Raw genomic sequence first — 15,050 nt, forward strand, 5'->3', positions numbered from 1 at the left:
TTTGTTCTCTGATAAAACTTGCATGAACATCAGCATTACCATCGTACGGTGCAACTGTAGTCAGAGACTTGTCAGTTCCATTTCCATTTTTAAACTTCCATCCAAGGCTTGTATTATAGTTGAGAGCAAGTACAAATGTACTCATCTGCTGACCTGCTACGTCTAACGCATCTGAGGATTTTTTTTCGGGGTTTACTTCCTTAGCCTTTCAAGATCCCTCTTCTCCACAAAGTAGAGAGTGGTTTCCTCTTCTAATTTTCCCCAGAGATGATGCATCCACCATTTTCGCCATTCCGAAGGTCTCCTTCTCTGCCTAAGATGCTGTTGATGGGTTCCACGTTTCTCAGTGAAACTGGGTCCCTCCCTGAACTTAGCTCTCCTTCACACTGGCCTACTGATCTGGAGGATATCCACAACGAAGAAGTGAGTAACATATTTTAAATTTATCCATGAAAGACCTCACTTTCATCCACACAATAATTGACATCTTTTTATATTCTTTTATTTTTACTCAACACACTGGAACTTTCAGCAGATTACAACACGTTCCACAAAAACGCAATGGTCATCTGAAGGAGTTTTCCCTTCAACATTTTAAAGAACATTTTTAACACCATAGTCAATTCCATGGTTCATGTTTGTGGGTTACTGTAGTCACGTCCTAGTTCGTGAACTATGGGCAATGGCTGAGTGGCCTAGTAAGTGGTCCTGAGAGACGGGATACCAGTTGCTATGGAATGAGAGTGGGAATCTCGGACATATTCTGAGTTGTGGCCCTCCTTGTGCTCAGGTGGCTAGGACTATACAATTCACCGGTGGTCCATAACCCGTTAGAGGAGAGATCCTCACTTGGACTATGTGTAAGTACGGTAGCATCCTGCTTCATGAATTTACCAAGCTCAGAACATTTTAAACAAGCCTCGGACCTATCGGAGTAACGGAGTCCCACTCCCAGTTGACAGGCGAGGGACTCCTTGGAAACAACTTGGCGAACGAAATGGAATTCGATGGGAAGCTATCAATATTAATGGGGCTTATGGAAGAAAGAAAGTAGAAATTGCTGAGTCAGCAAAGAGGATGCATCTGAATGTGCTAGGAGTAAGTGATATTCGGGTAAGGTGAGATAAGGAGGAAGAGATAGGAGATTATAAAGTGTACTTGATGGGTGTTAGAAAGGGAAGGGCAGAGTCTGGGGTAGGGAGGGCTCTTTATCAGGAATACCATTGCACGCAACATACTCTCAGTTAGGCACGTAAATGAGCGAATAATGTGGGTAGATTTGTCAGATGGAGGAATTAGGACTAGAATTGTGTCCGTGTATTCACCATGTGAGGGTGCAGATGAGGATGAAGTTGACAAGTTTTATGAAGCATTGAGTGACATCGTGGTCAGGGTCAACAGCAAGGACAGAATAGTGCTAATGGGCAATTTCAATGCGAGAGTTGGGAATAGAACTGAAGGATACGAAAGGGTGATTGGTAAATAAGGGGAAGATATGGAAGCTAATGGGAAAGGGAAGCGTTTGCTGGACTTCTGTGCTAGTATGGGTTTAGCTGTTACGAATACATTCTTCAAGCATAAGGCTATTCACCGCTACACATGGAAAGCTAGGGGTACCAGATCCATAACAGACTATATCTTAACAAACTTTGAATTCAGGAAATCTGTAAGGATTGTACAAGTTTTTCACAGATTTTTTGACCACTATCTGATCTGTAGTGAACTAAGTATCTCTAGGCCTAGGGTAGATAAAGTGAAATCTGTCTGCAAACGAATAAGAGTAGAAAATCTCCAGGACGAGGAAATTAGACAGAAGTACATGGATATGATTAGTGAGAAGTTTCGAACAATAGACCGTAAGCAGGTTGAGGATATAGAAAGTGAATGGGTGGCATACAGGGATGCTGTAGTAGAAACAACAAGGGAATGCCTAGGGACAACTGTGTGTAAAGATGGGAAAAGGCGAACAGCTTGGTGGAATGATGAAGTGAGAGCAGCCTGTAAATGTAAAAAGAAGGCTTATCAGAAATGGCTCCAAACAAGGGCCGAGGCAGACAGGGATTTGTATGTAGATGTAAGAAACAGAGCGAAACAAATAGTTGTTGAATCCAAAAAGAAGTCATGAGAAGATTTTGGTAATAACCTGGAAAGGCTAGGTCAAGCAGCAGGGAAACCTTTCTGGACAGTAATAAAGAATCTTAGGAAGGGAGGGAAAAAGGAAACGATCAGTGTTTTGAGTAATTCAGGTGAACTGATAATAGATCCCAGGGAATCACTGGAGAGGTGGAGGAAATATTTTGAACATCATCTCAATGTAAAAGGAAATCATCCTGGTGGTGTTGCAAACAGCCAAGCTCATGGGGAGGAGGAAAATGATGTTGGTGAAATTATGCTTGAGGAAGTGGAAAGGATGGTAAATAAACTCCATCGTCATAAGGCAGCTGGAATAGATGAAATTAGACCTGAAATGGTGAAGTATAGTGGGAAGGCAGGGATGAAATGGCTTCAAAGAGTAGTAAAATTAGCGTGGAGTGTTGGTAAGGTACCTTCAGATTGGACAAAAGCAGTAATTGCACCTATCTATAAGCAAGGGAACAGGAAGGATTGCAACAACTATCGAGGTATCTCATTGATTAGTATACCAGGCAAAGTATTAACTGGCATCTTGGAAGGAAGGGTGCGATCAGTCGTTGAGAGGAAGTTGGATGAAAACCAGTGTGGTTTCAGACCACAGAGAGGCTGTCAGGATCAGATTTTCAGTATGCGCCAGGTAACTGCAAAATGCTACGAGAAGAATAGGCAGTTGTGTTTATGTTTCATAGATCTAGAGAAAGCATATGACAGGGTACCGAGGGAAAAGATGTTCCCTATACTGGGGGACTATGGAATTAAAGGTAGATTATTCAAATCAATCAAAGGTATTTATGTTGACAACTGGGTTTCAGTGAGAATTGATGGTAGAATGAGTTCTTGGTTCAGGGTACTTGCAGGGGTTAGACAAGGCTGTAATCTTTCACCTTTGCTGTTCGTAGTTTACATGGATCATCTGCTGAAAGGTATAAAATGGCAGGGAGGGATTCACTTAGGTGGAAATGTAGTAAGCAGTTTGGCCTATGCTGACGACTTGGTCTTAATGGCAGATTGTGCCGAAAGCCTGCAGTCTAATATCTTGGAACTTGAAAATAGGTGCAATGAGTATGGTATGAAAATTAGCCTCTCAAAGACTAAATTGATGTCAGTAGGTAAGAAATTCAAGAGAACTGAATGTCAGATTGGTGATACAAAGCTAGAACAGGTTGATAATTTCAAGTATTTAGGTTGTGTGTTCTCCCAGGATGGTAATATAGTAAGTGAGATTGAATCAAGGTGTAGCAAAGCTAATGCAGTGAGCTCGCAGTTGCGTTCAGCAGTATTCTGTAAGAAGGAAGTCAGCTCTCAGATGAAACTATCTTTACATCGGTCTGTTTTCAGACCAACTTTGCTTTACGGGAGTGACAGCTGGGTGGACTCAGGATATCTTATTCATAAGTTAGAAGTAACAGACATGAAAGTAGCAAGAATGATTGCTGGTACAAACAGGTGGGAACAATGGCAGGAGGGTACTCGGAATGAGGAAATAAAGGCTAATTTAGGAACGAACTCGATGGATGAAGCTGTATGCATAAACCGGCTTCAGTGGTGGGGTCATGTGAGGCGAATGGAGGAGGATAGGTTACCTAGGAGAATAATGGACTCTGCTATGGAGGGTAAGAGAAGTAGAGGGAGACCAAGACGACGATGGTTAGACTCGGTTTCTAATGATTTAAATATAAGAGGTATAGAACTAAATGAGGCCACAACACTAGTTGCAAATCGAGGATTGTGGCAACGTTTAGTAAATCCTCAGAGGCTTGCAGACTGAACGCTGAAAGGCATAACAGTCTATAATGATTATGTATGTATGTATGTATGTATGTATGTATGTATGTATGTATGTAGTCAATCCCTAAACTTGAATTGCTATAAATCATTTTAACGGTATCTGACTGGATATATAAGATTCTAATTCTAAATTGTAAATGTGTGTTCATATAGACTGTACGCTTGGTTCTCAAGATATAATTTAAAAACTGTATCATCCACCTTTGCTGGTGAAATGTAGTGTTTACTGTGCACTGTGTCTTCTGGTATGGGCCAGAATAATTTTCTTACTTTCATTGATCTGTCTCAGTCTCATCTTTGGCTTTGACAATATGAAAGTTACTGAGGTATTAGCAATGCTAGTAATACCATTCGTTATGCAGCCAGTCCCTGTTATGAATGGTGTGAAAATATCGCTCATAGTGTCCGTTGATGCATGTATTTCAGTGGGCTTGGCAGACTGATATGCAATAGCAACTTCTGGCTTGGTGAGGAAAGCAACGGGGAACTACCTCATTCCTCACTTCTCTAGTATGCCTCTTCAGTGATGCCTAGGCTATCTATGACAGCTGTTGATGGAGGTGTGGAGAATCAAACCAGCCTTTAGGCCGAATACCCGACATAAGTAATTTTAAGGTTATCCTTACACTCTGTGTGTGCATAGACTGCAAGTTGATGCTCAAGATTAAAGCCATACATATTATATCTTAAAAAACAAATATGTAATAATACTAAGTGTTGTCCTTGTGATGTTATGCCTATCTTTCAGGGAACTGAAGATGTCTCTAGAAGAGACAAAACATGTATTCCTATTAATATAGAATGCAATATAAAGTGTTGAACAGGTGGACCCTTTCATTCGAGAATTGGATAGTGTCAACACAAATATGGAAACAATGAAATTCATCAATTGTTGTAGGAAATAACAGAGTCTGATGATATATATACCGGTAAGAAGTTCAGAGGTTTTGGTCTGGTACGAGCATCTTGGGAGCCTTTCATTCCAAAGTGTAATCTATATAATAAAAGAGTTTACTAAAAACAGCTTTGACAAATCCATTCGTCTGTTCTACTGAACCGCTTTGCTTCGTTTTTATTTTATTCTCTCTGGAATTACCTGCCGGTGAATCATGAGACATTGACAGCTCAGCCAACTTTGAGTAATCATAACATCAAATCATTAAATGATCACTCCAATAATTGCAGGCGAGGCTTACTCTAGCCCGCAATACATTTTGTACTTAGCAGGTTGCTACATGCCTGTGGGTGGGACCGGTAGAATAATACCCATGGTATCCCCTGCCTGTCGTAAGGGGTGACTAAAAGGGGTCCCAGGGACTCTTAGCTTGGGAGCGTGGGTTGGCGACCACTGGGCCCTCAGCTGAGTCCTGGCACTGCTTCCACTTACTTGTGCCAAGCTCCTCAATTTCATCTATCTATCCAACCTCCCTCAGTCAACTCTTGTTCTCTTCTGACTCTGATGGTATTAGAGCACTTGAAGCCTAGAGAGTCTTTTATTTTCACGCCCTTTGTGGCTCTTGCCAACCTTTGGCCAATATCTTCGTTTTTCGAAGTGTTGGATCCCTTCCATTTTTTCTCTCTGAGTAGTGTTATATAGAGGATGGCTGCTAGTTGTACTTCCTCTTAAAACAATAATCACCACCACCACCACTAGCAGGTTGCTAAGCGACTAACACTTTCATTAATATTTTCATCTAATTCTGTAATTTTCATCCTTAATAATGCCATTGCATGCAGCCATGTTTGATTACCACCTGTCAAGCCAGAATACACACTTCCTCCAATCTTGGTAGAATATTGTTATGTGCTATATACTCTTTGATTCTCTGACCTTCCCCAGCTTTCAAATGTATTCAACAAATGGCAGAACTTTCCTAATAACTTATATGCTGCTAATAGAAAACATCGACGTACACACAGACAGTAAGGTATGAAGTTGACTAGCCTTCCGTATGACCATTACCAGTAATAAAGCGCAGGGACAAACTCTTGAACAAGTGGGTGTCTACTTACCCGAACCAGTAGGGGAGAGTCCTACAGTACCGGCCACCTTAACTTTTTCCCTTATAAAAAATAAAATGCTCTACGGTATGAGATTTTCATACAGTAATCTTGTACTTTACTAAATGCTTTTTCAATGTAAGGGTGTGATTTCCATAAAATATTACCAAACGTTAATAATATTTTAAAATACAACAAAGCTTAATTTCCAAGGACTACAAAAATCTTCTTCCAGTACCGGCCACCAGTCTTTGCATTTGGTACACTGCACCCATTCTTGATCCAATGATTCACAACAAATAATGCATGATGTGTCTTCTTCCATTTCCTTAGTATTTACATAATAATCATAATAAAACTGCTTTCCGGCAGTTTTGTTTTCTTTGTTGAATTGGTGAGGTACTTTTGAATGCTCGGCCAAAGCGAATGCTAATTGTACATATTTTTTTCCTGACATGAAGATTTTCTAGATCCTTTATATAAGTAACCAACTGATTTTACATATCATAATAAAAGGATTTTCTTAATTCTTCCCATCTGCCACACCCACTCTACGTGCTCTCAGATGATCTCCTAACGTCCTTCTTGGCGCACAAAAAGCCTCAGCAGCTTGCCCTGCAGTCATTTTGTTAGAAATAATGTAGTTCAGTGCCATCTTCATCCCATCCTCGATCCACTTTCATTGTACTTTACCCATTTCTCTGTCATTTCACTATGAGAAGTGATAAGAAGTGGATATCATCTTATTTATTCAAAAGTCCTATTGGCCGGTACTGGAAGACATATGGTTGGCCGGTACTGTACGATACTCACGTGAAGGAACTTCCCCAGCTGGATATTGTTTAACAGACGATATCGTGAAACTCTTACCAACTATAGCGTCCTCAAGGAATGTATATAATATATAAGTAAAAACAAAATCAACAGCTTACCTGGAAATGGAGTACCTGGGGCTTGAAAATAAATTTTCGCACGCGATCGTAAGCCATCCAATGTACAACACTCACATCTCATACAAGACTTAACGCTAAACAAAACCCCCAAAGTATGACACGCGGGAATGTAGCATCCCTCATATGCCACCAGTAAGCTACTGCCATATGGCACCTAAAACGAGAACTAACAATGGCCGGTACTGCAAGCCGGCCGGTACTGTAGGACTCTCCCCTATTCAGTCACAGCCAATTGTACGTTGCACAATCTCGGCAAGATCGTTGGCAAATGTTAAGATCAAGATACGCCCAAATGGTCGAAGCACAGTGAATATTGTATGGAAAGAAGTGTTATAACCTACATAACGAATGAATCAGTTATTATGTACCAGTATTAAATGTTCATAAAACTCCTGAAAAGGGCAGGCAAAACAACATGACTATGACAGGCATATAAAGACGAGCTATCTGACCTGTTTATAAGGAATGCTGCGGAGCAGCGCGAGTCCACTAGTTATTATTATTAGTTTATTGATCTGTAATAATCCCCATGTGAATACTTTAAGGCTTCTAGAAGAAGAACTTACAGAAACATGTAATCATCTAGATCTCCCCTGCCCAACAGATAATCATAAATCAGCTGCTAGAAACCTAAGAGAAAAACTTTGTCAGAGGGAGTAAAGGGCAAAGGGATCGAATTATACAGTGAGGTCACCAATAACTGGATTGCCAACAAGTCTACCTATGAATGTTGTGGCAGTAAGAGTAGTTTCCAGTCGATCCTTGGATAGTTCCTGGTGCAGATATGCCCAAAAGATGAAACCCTTACTCACGTTCAAGGGCATTGTGACCGTGTCTTATTACTCAGAAATGCTCAACACCATCAAGTAAGGAAACTAATAGCAAAAGTGATACATATAATTGCATACTAAAAATTATAAAGAAATGACGGGAAATACATAGCCTCTGGTAAATAATAATGGTAGCATATACAACGCAACTGCACTCACCTTGCATGTAATGCCACAGGAACTGGCACTGCACATCTTTATGTCGTTCTGTGGAAATATGAAAGAATCCAAGACTCTTTTCCATTGCACCAAGATGTACAAATACTAAACTCCCCAAAATGCAGACATTATCATACACCAACTGAGGGTTAGAATTTTGAACAAAATCATTCAACTGCTGGAATCCAAATTTAAATAGTTGAGGATTTGTATTTTCTTCTCTGGTTTCATTCCAGTCATATTTTTTCAGTTTCTTTTCAATAATGTCCCATGTTTCATGAATATTACTCATCACCAACATACACAGATCAGTTAAGGTAGAGTCAATTTTCTTGGATTCCAACAAAACCAACAGAGCCAGCATAACAGTTTCGACCAGCTGTAGACCATGACGGATTTCCAACTGAAGAACATAACTACTTGTTCTCTTCATAAGATGTAGACACAGCTCAACCTTCTCAGTAGATGACTGACTCAGGGGAGACAGCTTGCAAATTTCAGAAACTATAAAGACATAAATGACATTAATGCTTAGAAAACAATGACAAAAATTGGAACACAGGATAATTTAGAATATTTTCCAACTAGGAAGTAAGTAAATATTCTGTCTCTGAAAATATGTTATTATTTTAAGAGCTTAGGATATGTGCAAATCCTCACTTACAATCATTGATGGGAAAAGTACAAAGTAAAGAAACTGTGCTGAAGTACAGTTACCTGAGAAATATGTTACTCAATTATAAATTACATCACAGAACATGAATTTTAGGAAATCAATTACTTTTTTTCACACGGGACTGGAATGATCCTAAAGTTTGCAAGGAAAAAATTACTTCTTTTTGTGTTTTTTTGAATAGAGAATAATAATAATGTTATTAGATTTTACGTCCATCTAACTACTTTCAGAGTTTTTTGGATATGCCTGGGTGCCGGAATTTTGTCTTGCAGGAGTTCTTTTACATGCCAGTAACTATACCAGCATGAGGCTGACGTATTTGAGCACCTTCAAATACCACCGGACTGAGCCAGGATCAAACCTGCCAAGTTGGGCTCAGAAGGCCAGCATTCTACCGTTGGAGCTACTCAGCTCGGCTTAGAGTAGAAACTTAAAGTAGCTATTTTCACTAAGTAAGACTAAACACATTTCCAAAATAATCACTCCCAAACAAAGCCGACATGTCTCACATTTGTGTTTCAATTATTTCAGGGCTAAGTAATTCAAAATATTTATTCAAATAGGGGAATGGAAATTCCTTAAACCCATTATCGCAAACTTTTTTTTTTTTTTTCCACAAGTTGCTATACATTGCACCAACACAGATAGGTCTGATGTTGATGATGGGATAGGAAAGGACTAGGAGTGGAAAGGAAGCAGCTATGACCTCAATTAAGGTACAGCCCCAGAATACGCCTGGTGTGAAAATAGGGAAACCATGGAAAACCGACCATCTCCAGGGTTGCTGACAGTGGGGTTGGAACACACTATCTCCAATATGCAAGCTCACAGCTGCGCGCCCCTTACCACACGGCCAAGTTGCTTGGTTATTATCGCAAACTTCTTGGCTGTGCAGTCTGACAGCAGAATGAAAACTTCCCACACCTTCACCATCACATTTATAGTCTGGTTCTGTTCTCGACCATGAAGTACACGATTATCTAAATCTCAACCAGCAACCACAATGAACTGTGAGTAAATGAACGAGTGTGAGCATCATCTCCTTGATTTTATACCACCGGCATGATGCCTTGCGAGTGGTGGGGGGCCAAAGTTGTGAAACATACAAAGTGATGCTTATTGATTACTAAAGTGTAATGGTTACAATTTTACTTCAAGAAGTAAATTACAAGTAAAAATTACATTTTGTGAAAAGTAATGATTACAAGAAAAAATGACTAAAAAATTAAAATTATTATTATTATTATTATTATTATTATTATTATTAACATCATCACTCTCACTCGACATTTCAAAAAATTATGTTACATGGCAGCATTCAAAATAAGTAATGGAACATTGAACAGAAATCAACCTAGAAAAAATCTCACACACACACACACACGCACACACACACACACACACACACACACACACACACACATATATATATATATATATATATAGAATCAAATCATATGTAGGGGAAGCATCTTTACCTCTGTTTCTTTCATTTTCCTGTATTTATTCAGCTTTCTTCTTATTCTGAGGGTGTAACAATTTTACCTTCAGCAAATTTACTTTGACTGTACAGCTCAACTTGACACGTGTCTTTATTAATCATCGAACTGCAACTTTATTCTAAACTACGGAATTGAGAATTACATATTTTCAATACTCTTGTATGTGGTTCGTGGTGTGGGTTACTTTAGTCACGCCCTAGTTCGTGAACTATGGGCAACGGCTGAATGGCCTACTAAGTGGCCCTGAGAGTCAGGATACCAGTTGCTATGGAATCGAAGTGAGCATCTCGGACATATTCTAAGTCATGGCCCTCCTCTGGCTCAGGCAACCAGGACTATACAATCTACTGCACCAGTGGTCCCTAACCCGTTAGAGGAGAGATCCTCACTTGGATTATGTGTAAGTAAGGGTAGCATCCTGCTTCATACAATTTTCACAAAGTACACTCAGAACGTTTTAAACAAGCCTTGGACCTATGGGAGTAACGGAGTGCCACTTCCAAGGACAGTCAAGGGACTCCTTGGAAACAACAGGCAAACAAAATGGAATTCGTTGGGGAGCTATCAATATTAATGGGGCTTATGGAAGAAAGCAAGCAGAACAAGCTGAGTCAGCAAAGAGGATGCATCTGGATGTGCTAGGAATTAATGATATTTGGATAAGGGGACATAATGAGGAAGATATAGGAGATTATAAAGTGTACTTGACAGGTGGTAAAAAGGAAAAACAGAGTGTGGGGCGGGATTGTTCATCAGGAATACTCCTGCACGTAACACAGTTTCTGTTGGTATGTACATGAGTGAATGATGAGGGTAGCTTCAGCACTTGGAGGAATTAGGACAAGAACTGTCTCAATGTATTCACCTTGTGAGGGTTCAGATGAGGATGAAGTTGAAAAGTTTTATGAAGCATTAAGTGACATCATAGTCAGGGTCATCAGCAAAGACAGGATAGTGCCAATAGGCAATTTCAATGCAAGAGTTGGATACAAAAGGGTCATTGGTAAATGTGGGGAAGATATGGAAGCTAATAGGAATCGGAAGCATTTGTTGGACTGCTGTCCTAGTATGGGATTAGCAGTTACGAATACATTCTTCAATCATAAGGCTATTCACTGCAAAACATGGGACGGTGGGGGCACCAGATTCATAATGGACTATATCATAATAAACTTTGTATTCGGGAAATCTGTTAGGAATGTGTTAAAAAGGAAAGGGCAGAGTGTGGGGAAGGACTGTTCATCAGGAATACAACTCATGGGGAGGAGGACAATGATGTTGGTGAAATTATGCTTGAGGAAGAGGAAAGGATGGTACATAAACTTCATTGTCACAAACCAGCTGAAATAGAATAAATTAGATCTGAAATGATGAAGCATAATGGGAAGGCAGGGATGAAATGATTTCATAGAGTAATAAGATTAGCATGGAGTGTTAGTAAGGTACCTTCAGATTGGACAAAAGCAGAAATTGCACCTCTCTATAAGCAAGGGAACAGGAAGGATTGCAACAATTATCAACGTATCTCATTGATCGGTATACCAGGCAAAGTATTCACTGGCATCTTGGAAGGGAGGGTGCGATCAGTCGTTGAGAGAAAGTTGGATGAAAACCAGTGTTGTTTCAGACCACAGAGAGGCTGTCAGGATCAGATTTTCAGTATGCACCAGGTAACTGAAAAATGCTACGAGAGGAATAGGCAGTTGTGTTTATGTTTCGTAGATCTAGAGAAAGCATATGACAGGGTACCGAGGGAAAAGATATTCGCCATACTGGGGGACTATGGAATTAAAGGTAGATCCACTGACGACTTGGTCTTAATGGCAGGTTGTGCCAAAAGCATGCAGTCTAATATCTTGGAACTTGAAAATAGATGCAGTGAGTATGGTATGAAAATTAGCCTCTCGAAGACTAAATTGATGTCAGTAGATAAGAAATTCAACAGAATTGAATGTCAGATTGATGATACAAAGCTAGAACAGGTCGACAATTTCAAGTATTTAGGTTGTGTGTTCTCCCAGGATGGTAATATAGTAAGGGAGATTGAATCAAGGTGTAGTAAAGCTATCGCAGTGAGCTTGCAGTTGCGATCAGCAGTATTCTATAAGAAGGAAGTCAGCTCCTAGACGAAACTATCTTTCCATCGGTCTGTTTTCAGACCTACTTTGCTTTACGGGAGCAAAAGCTGGGTGGACTCAGGATATCTTATTCATAAGTTAGAAGTAACAGACATGAAAGTAGCAAGAATGATTGCTGGTACAAACAGGTGGGAACAATGGCAGGAGGGTACTTGGAATGAGGAGATAAAGGCTCATTTACAAATGAACTCGATGGATGAAGCTATACGCATAAACCGGCTTCGGTGGTGGGGTCATGTGAGGCGAATGGAGGAGGATAGGTTACCTAGGAGAATAATGGACTCTATTATGGAGGGTAAGAGAAGTAGAGGGAGACCAAGACGATGATGGTTAGACTCGGTTTCTAACAATTTAAAGATAACAGGGTATAGAACTAAATGAGGCCACAACACTAGTTGCAAATCGAGGATTGTGGCGACGATTAGTAAATTCACAGAGGCTTCCAGACTGAATGCTGAAAGGCATAACAGTCTATAATAATAATGTATGTATGTATTTTTTACGATTATTATTATTATTATTATTATTATTATTATTTGATTTGTGAGGTATGGCTATGAAGTATTTACATCCATTTACATTAGTATTATTATTATTATTTACGTAATTATATTCGGACTTTATTTGGTATAAATCACGATCATATTATTTGTGAGGTTATGTATATTAATAAGAGTTTATTTAATGTAACAACATGTAATTAATAATATATAATTTATTATTACCTGTACATATAATGTATAATGCAATGTAACATTGTGCATCACACTGTAATATCCAGAATAACGTATTTTTGGCACTAGATAGTTATAGAAAGTTCTTTACATTGTAACTAGGGTACTGGAAACTCTTGAATGAGCTAGAAAATATGTTGTGTCATATTCTACTAGAAACCTTAACACATGGTATGAATGGACGGTTAAAGATTTTTAATGATCATATTTCAATATGTATCCACAATAGTTTTGATTATTATATATTTGCTTATATATTAATTTGTGATTCATTTTATGGCTGATGATGACATTTTATGTGTCGAAAAAGTTATTAGTAACATCAACACATAATTAGTATTGAATAGGTGAAACCTAATGGATATCTATTTCATATCTGTGATCTCAGTTCAATACAGAAACATCAATGAAGCTCATATCTTTGAATAACTTGTGTGGAAGTCATGTTAACCGAGTGTTTGAGTTTGAAGTCAAGTATGTGAACTGGTTTTATTGGGTTGGTAGTTGACATGCATCTGTTGCAGTCTTCTTCTGATTATTTGTGTAGTGTTTTGTTATGAACGCGGCTTATTAGGGCGTGTATGTAGAAGATGTAAATATAATTTGTGAATAAAATAGGGTATACAACTGACAGCATTTTGTGTGCATCTTTGTGGATACAACGAATCTACCTTGGAACTTTCAAAATGATTTTTTCCCATCCTTTTTATTTAATTTACCAACTTTTAGCATTTCAAATAAAAAAATATTTCTTAAAATTCTATAAATCACACATTATTTGTGAGGTTATGTCATGAAACAACTGTTGTATATATATTTTTGGAGGAAAGTACATCTTTGTATTTACTGAAGAGATGTCTTACAGGAACACTTGAAGGAATACTTGTGTTTTATAAGCTTTCATTCGGGAGATAGTGGGTTTGAACCCCAATGACGGCAGCCCTGCAGATGGTTTTCCTTGGTTTCCCATTTTCACACCAGGCAAATGCTGGAGCTGTACCTTAATTAAGGCCATGGTCGCTTACTTCCCACTCCTAGCCCTTTCCTATCACATCGTCGCCATAAGACCTATCTGTGTTGGTGCGCCGTAAACCAGATTGTAAAAGAAAGAAAAAAACCAAAAAAAAAAACCTCTGTTTAATTTTAAGAACATCATTGGGATAAGTGTGATGTCTTTCAAAGTACTGGAGAGATTTAAAAAAAAAAAAGTACCTCATCCAGCAGCAGTGAAGCTACTTGTTCTACTGCAGTAGAATTTAAAAGGTTATCTTCTTCACCATCATCATTATTTTTTCATTTCTGCTTCCATGGGATATATATCAACTACTGCAATGTAAGAATTATAATTTTATTTCAAGAATTAAATTACAAGTAAAAATTACTAAGAATGTAATTGTTACAAGTAATTTAACTACTTTTACTTATTTGTCCCTGGACAACCAATTGGAAGATATCCAATTAGGCTAACTCTTGCAGAAAGTGCTTCAACAAAAATGGCTCCTTTCAATGCTGCACAAAAATTTTCTCCATGTCTGATAACTGAACATTGTAGAACTGTCTCAATAAGAGTGAAGTGCCCTCAAACATCTTACTCCACCAGTAATGATGTTAAGTGCGTGAAAATTGTGAAAGAGAAGGAAATCATGGGCACCTCCTCCTTGTGTTTCTCTACGCATCCTAGCAACAAAGGAAGATTTTTCTTTAATATTTTTCTTTTATGTAGAAAAAAAAAATTATTTAAAAAATCCCCTTCCACATATTCAAAATATTTTAATAGGATCCAATTCAAAACATTACAAGAACGTGAGAATGTTGAAGTCTTACCTTTGGAGAAACAATCTATGATAATCTGAAGAAGATGCTCTACATTGCTTCCATGGTTGTTGAGAATAGGCAAAGGTTTTAGCCACTCCCAGCAAAAATTGTTATATACAGAAACCAAGTATAAATCTAAGGTTGATTTTCCCAAACGGTGGTAGGATTTCAATTTTCCATGAAACTCCAACATTGCCTGAGATATTTTGTCCCAGTCATTCCAGTTTTGGTGAGTTGAAACTATCTTCTGAAAATAAAAATTCTCAAATGATTGATACAGTAATTTTTTTTTTTTGCTAGTTTGCTTTACGTCGCACCGAC

General features: G+C 38.6%; 1 protein-coding gene across 2 annotated transcripts in view; it reads right to left on the reverse strand.

Moving 5' to 3' along the window:
* The window catches only part of LOC136858733 (uncharacterized), a 184,637-nt gene that overhangs the window by 148,757 nt on the left and 20,830 nt on the right, over nt 1–15,050 (reverse strand). The window contains exons 2-3 of one of the 2 annotated variants that reach the window (XM_067138482.2): nt 14,739–14,976; nt 7,865–8,368 (exon numbers count right to left, since the gene is read on the reverse strand). In XM_067138482.2, the coding sequence (XP_066994583.2) occupies nt 7,865–8,368; nt 14,739–14,976 (742 nt within the window). The remainder of the gene's footprint in view (nt 1–7,864; nt 8,369–14,738; nt 14,977–15,050) is intronic. The other variant, XM_067138483.2, reaches the window with a different exon arrangement.

The sequence above is a fragment of the Anabrus simplex genome, chromosome 1 (assembly GCF_040414725.1).
Source record: "Anabrus simplex isolate iqAnaSimp1 chromosome 1, ASM4041472v1, whole genome shotgun sequence".
NCBI classification, from domain to species: domain Eukaryota; kingdom Metazoa; phylum Arthropoda; class Insecta; order Orthoptera; family Tettigoniidae; genus Anabrus; species Anabrus simplex.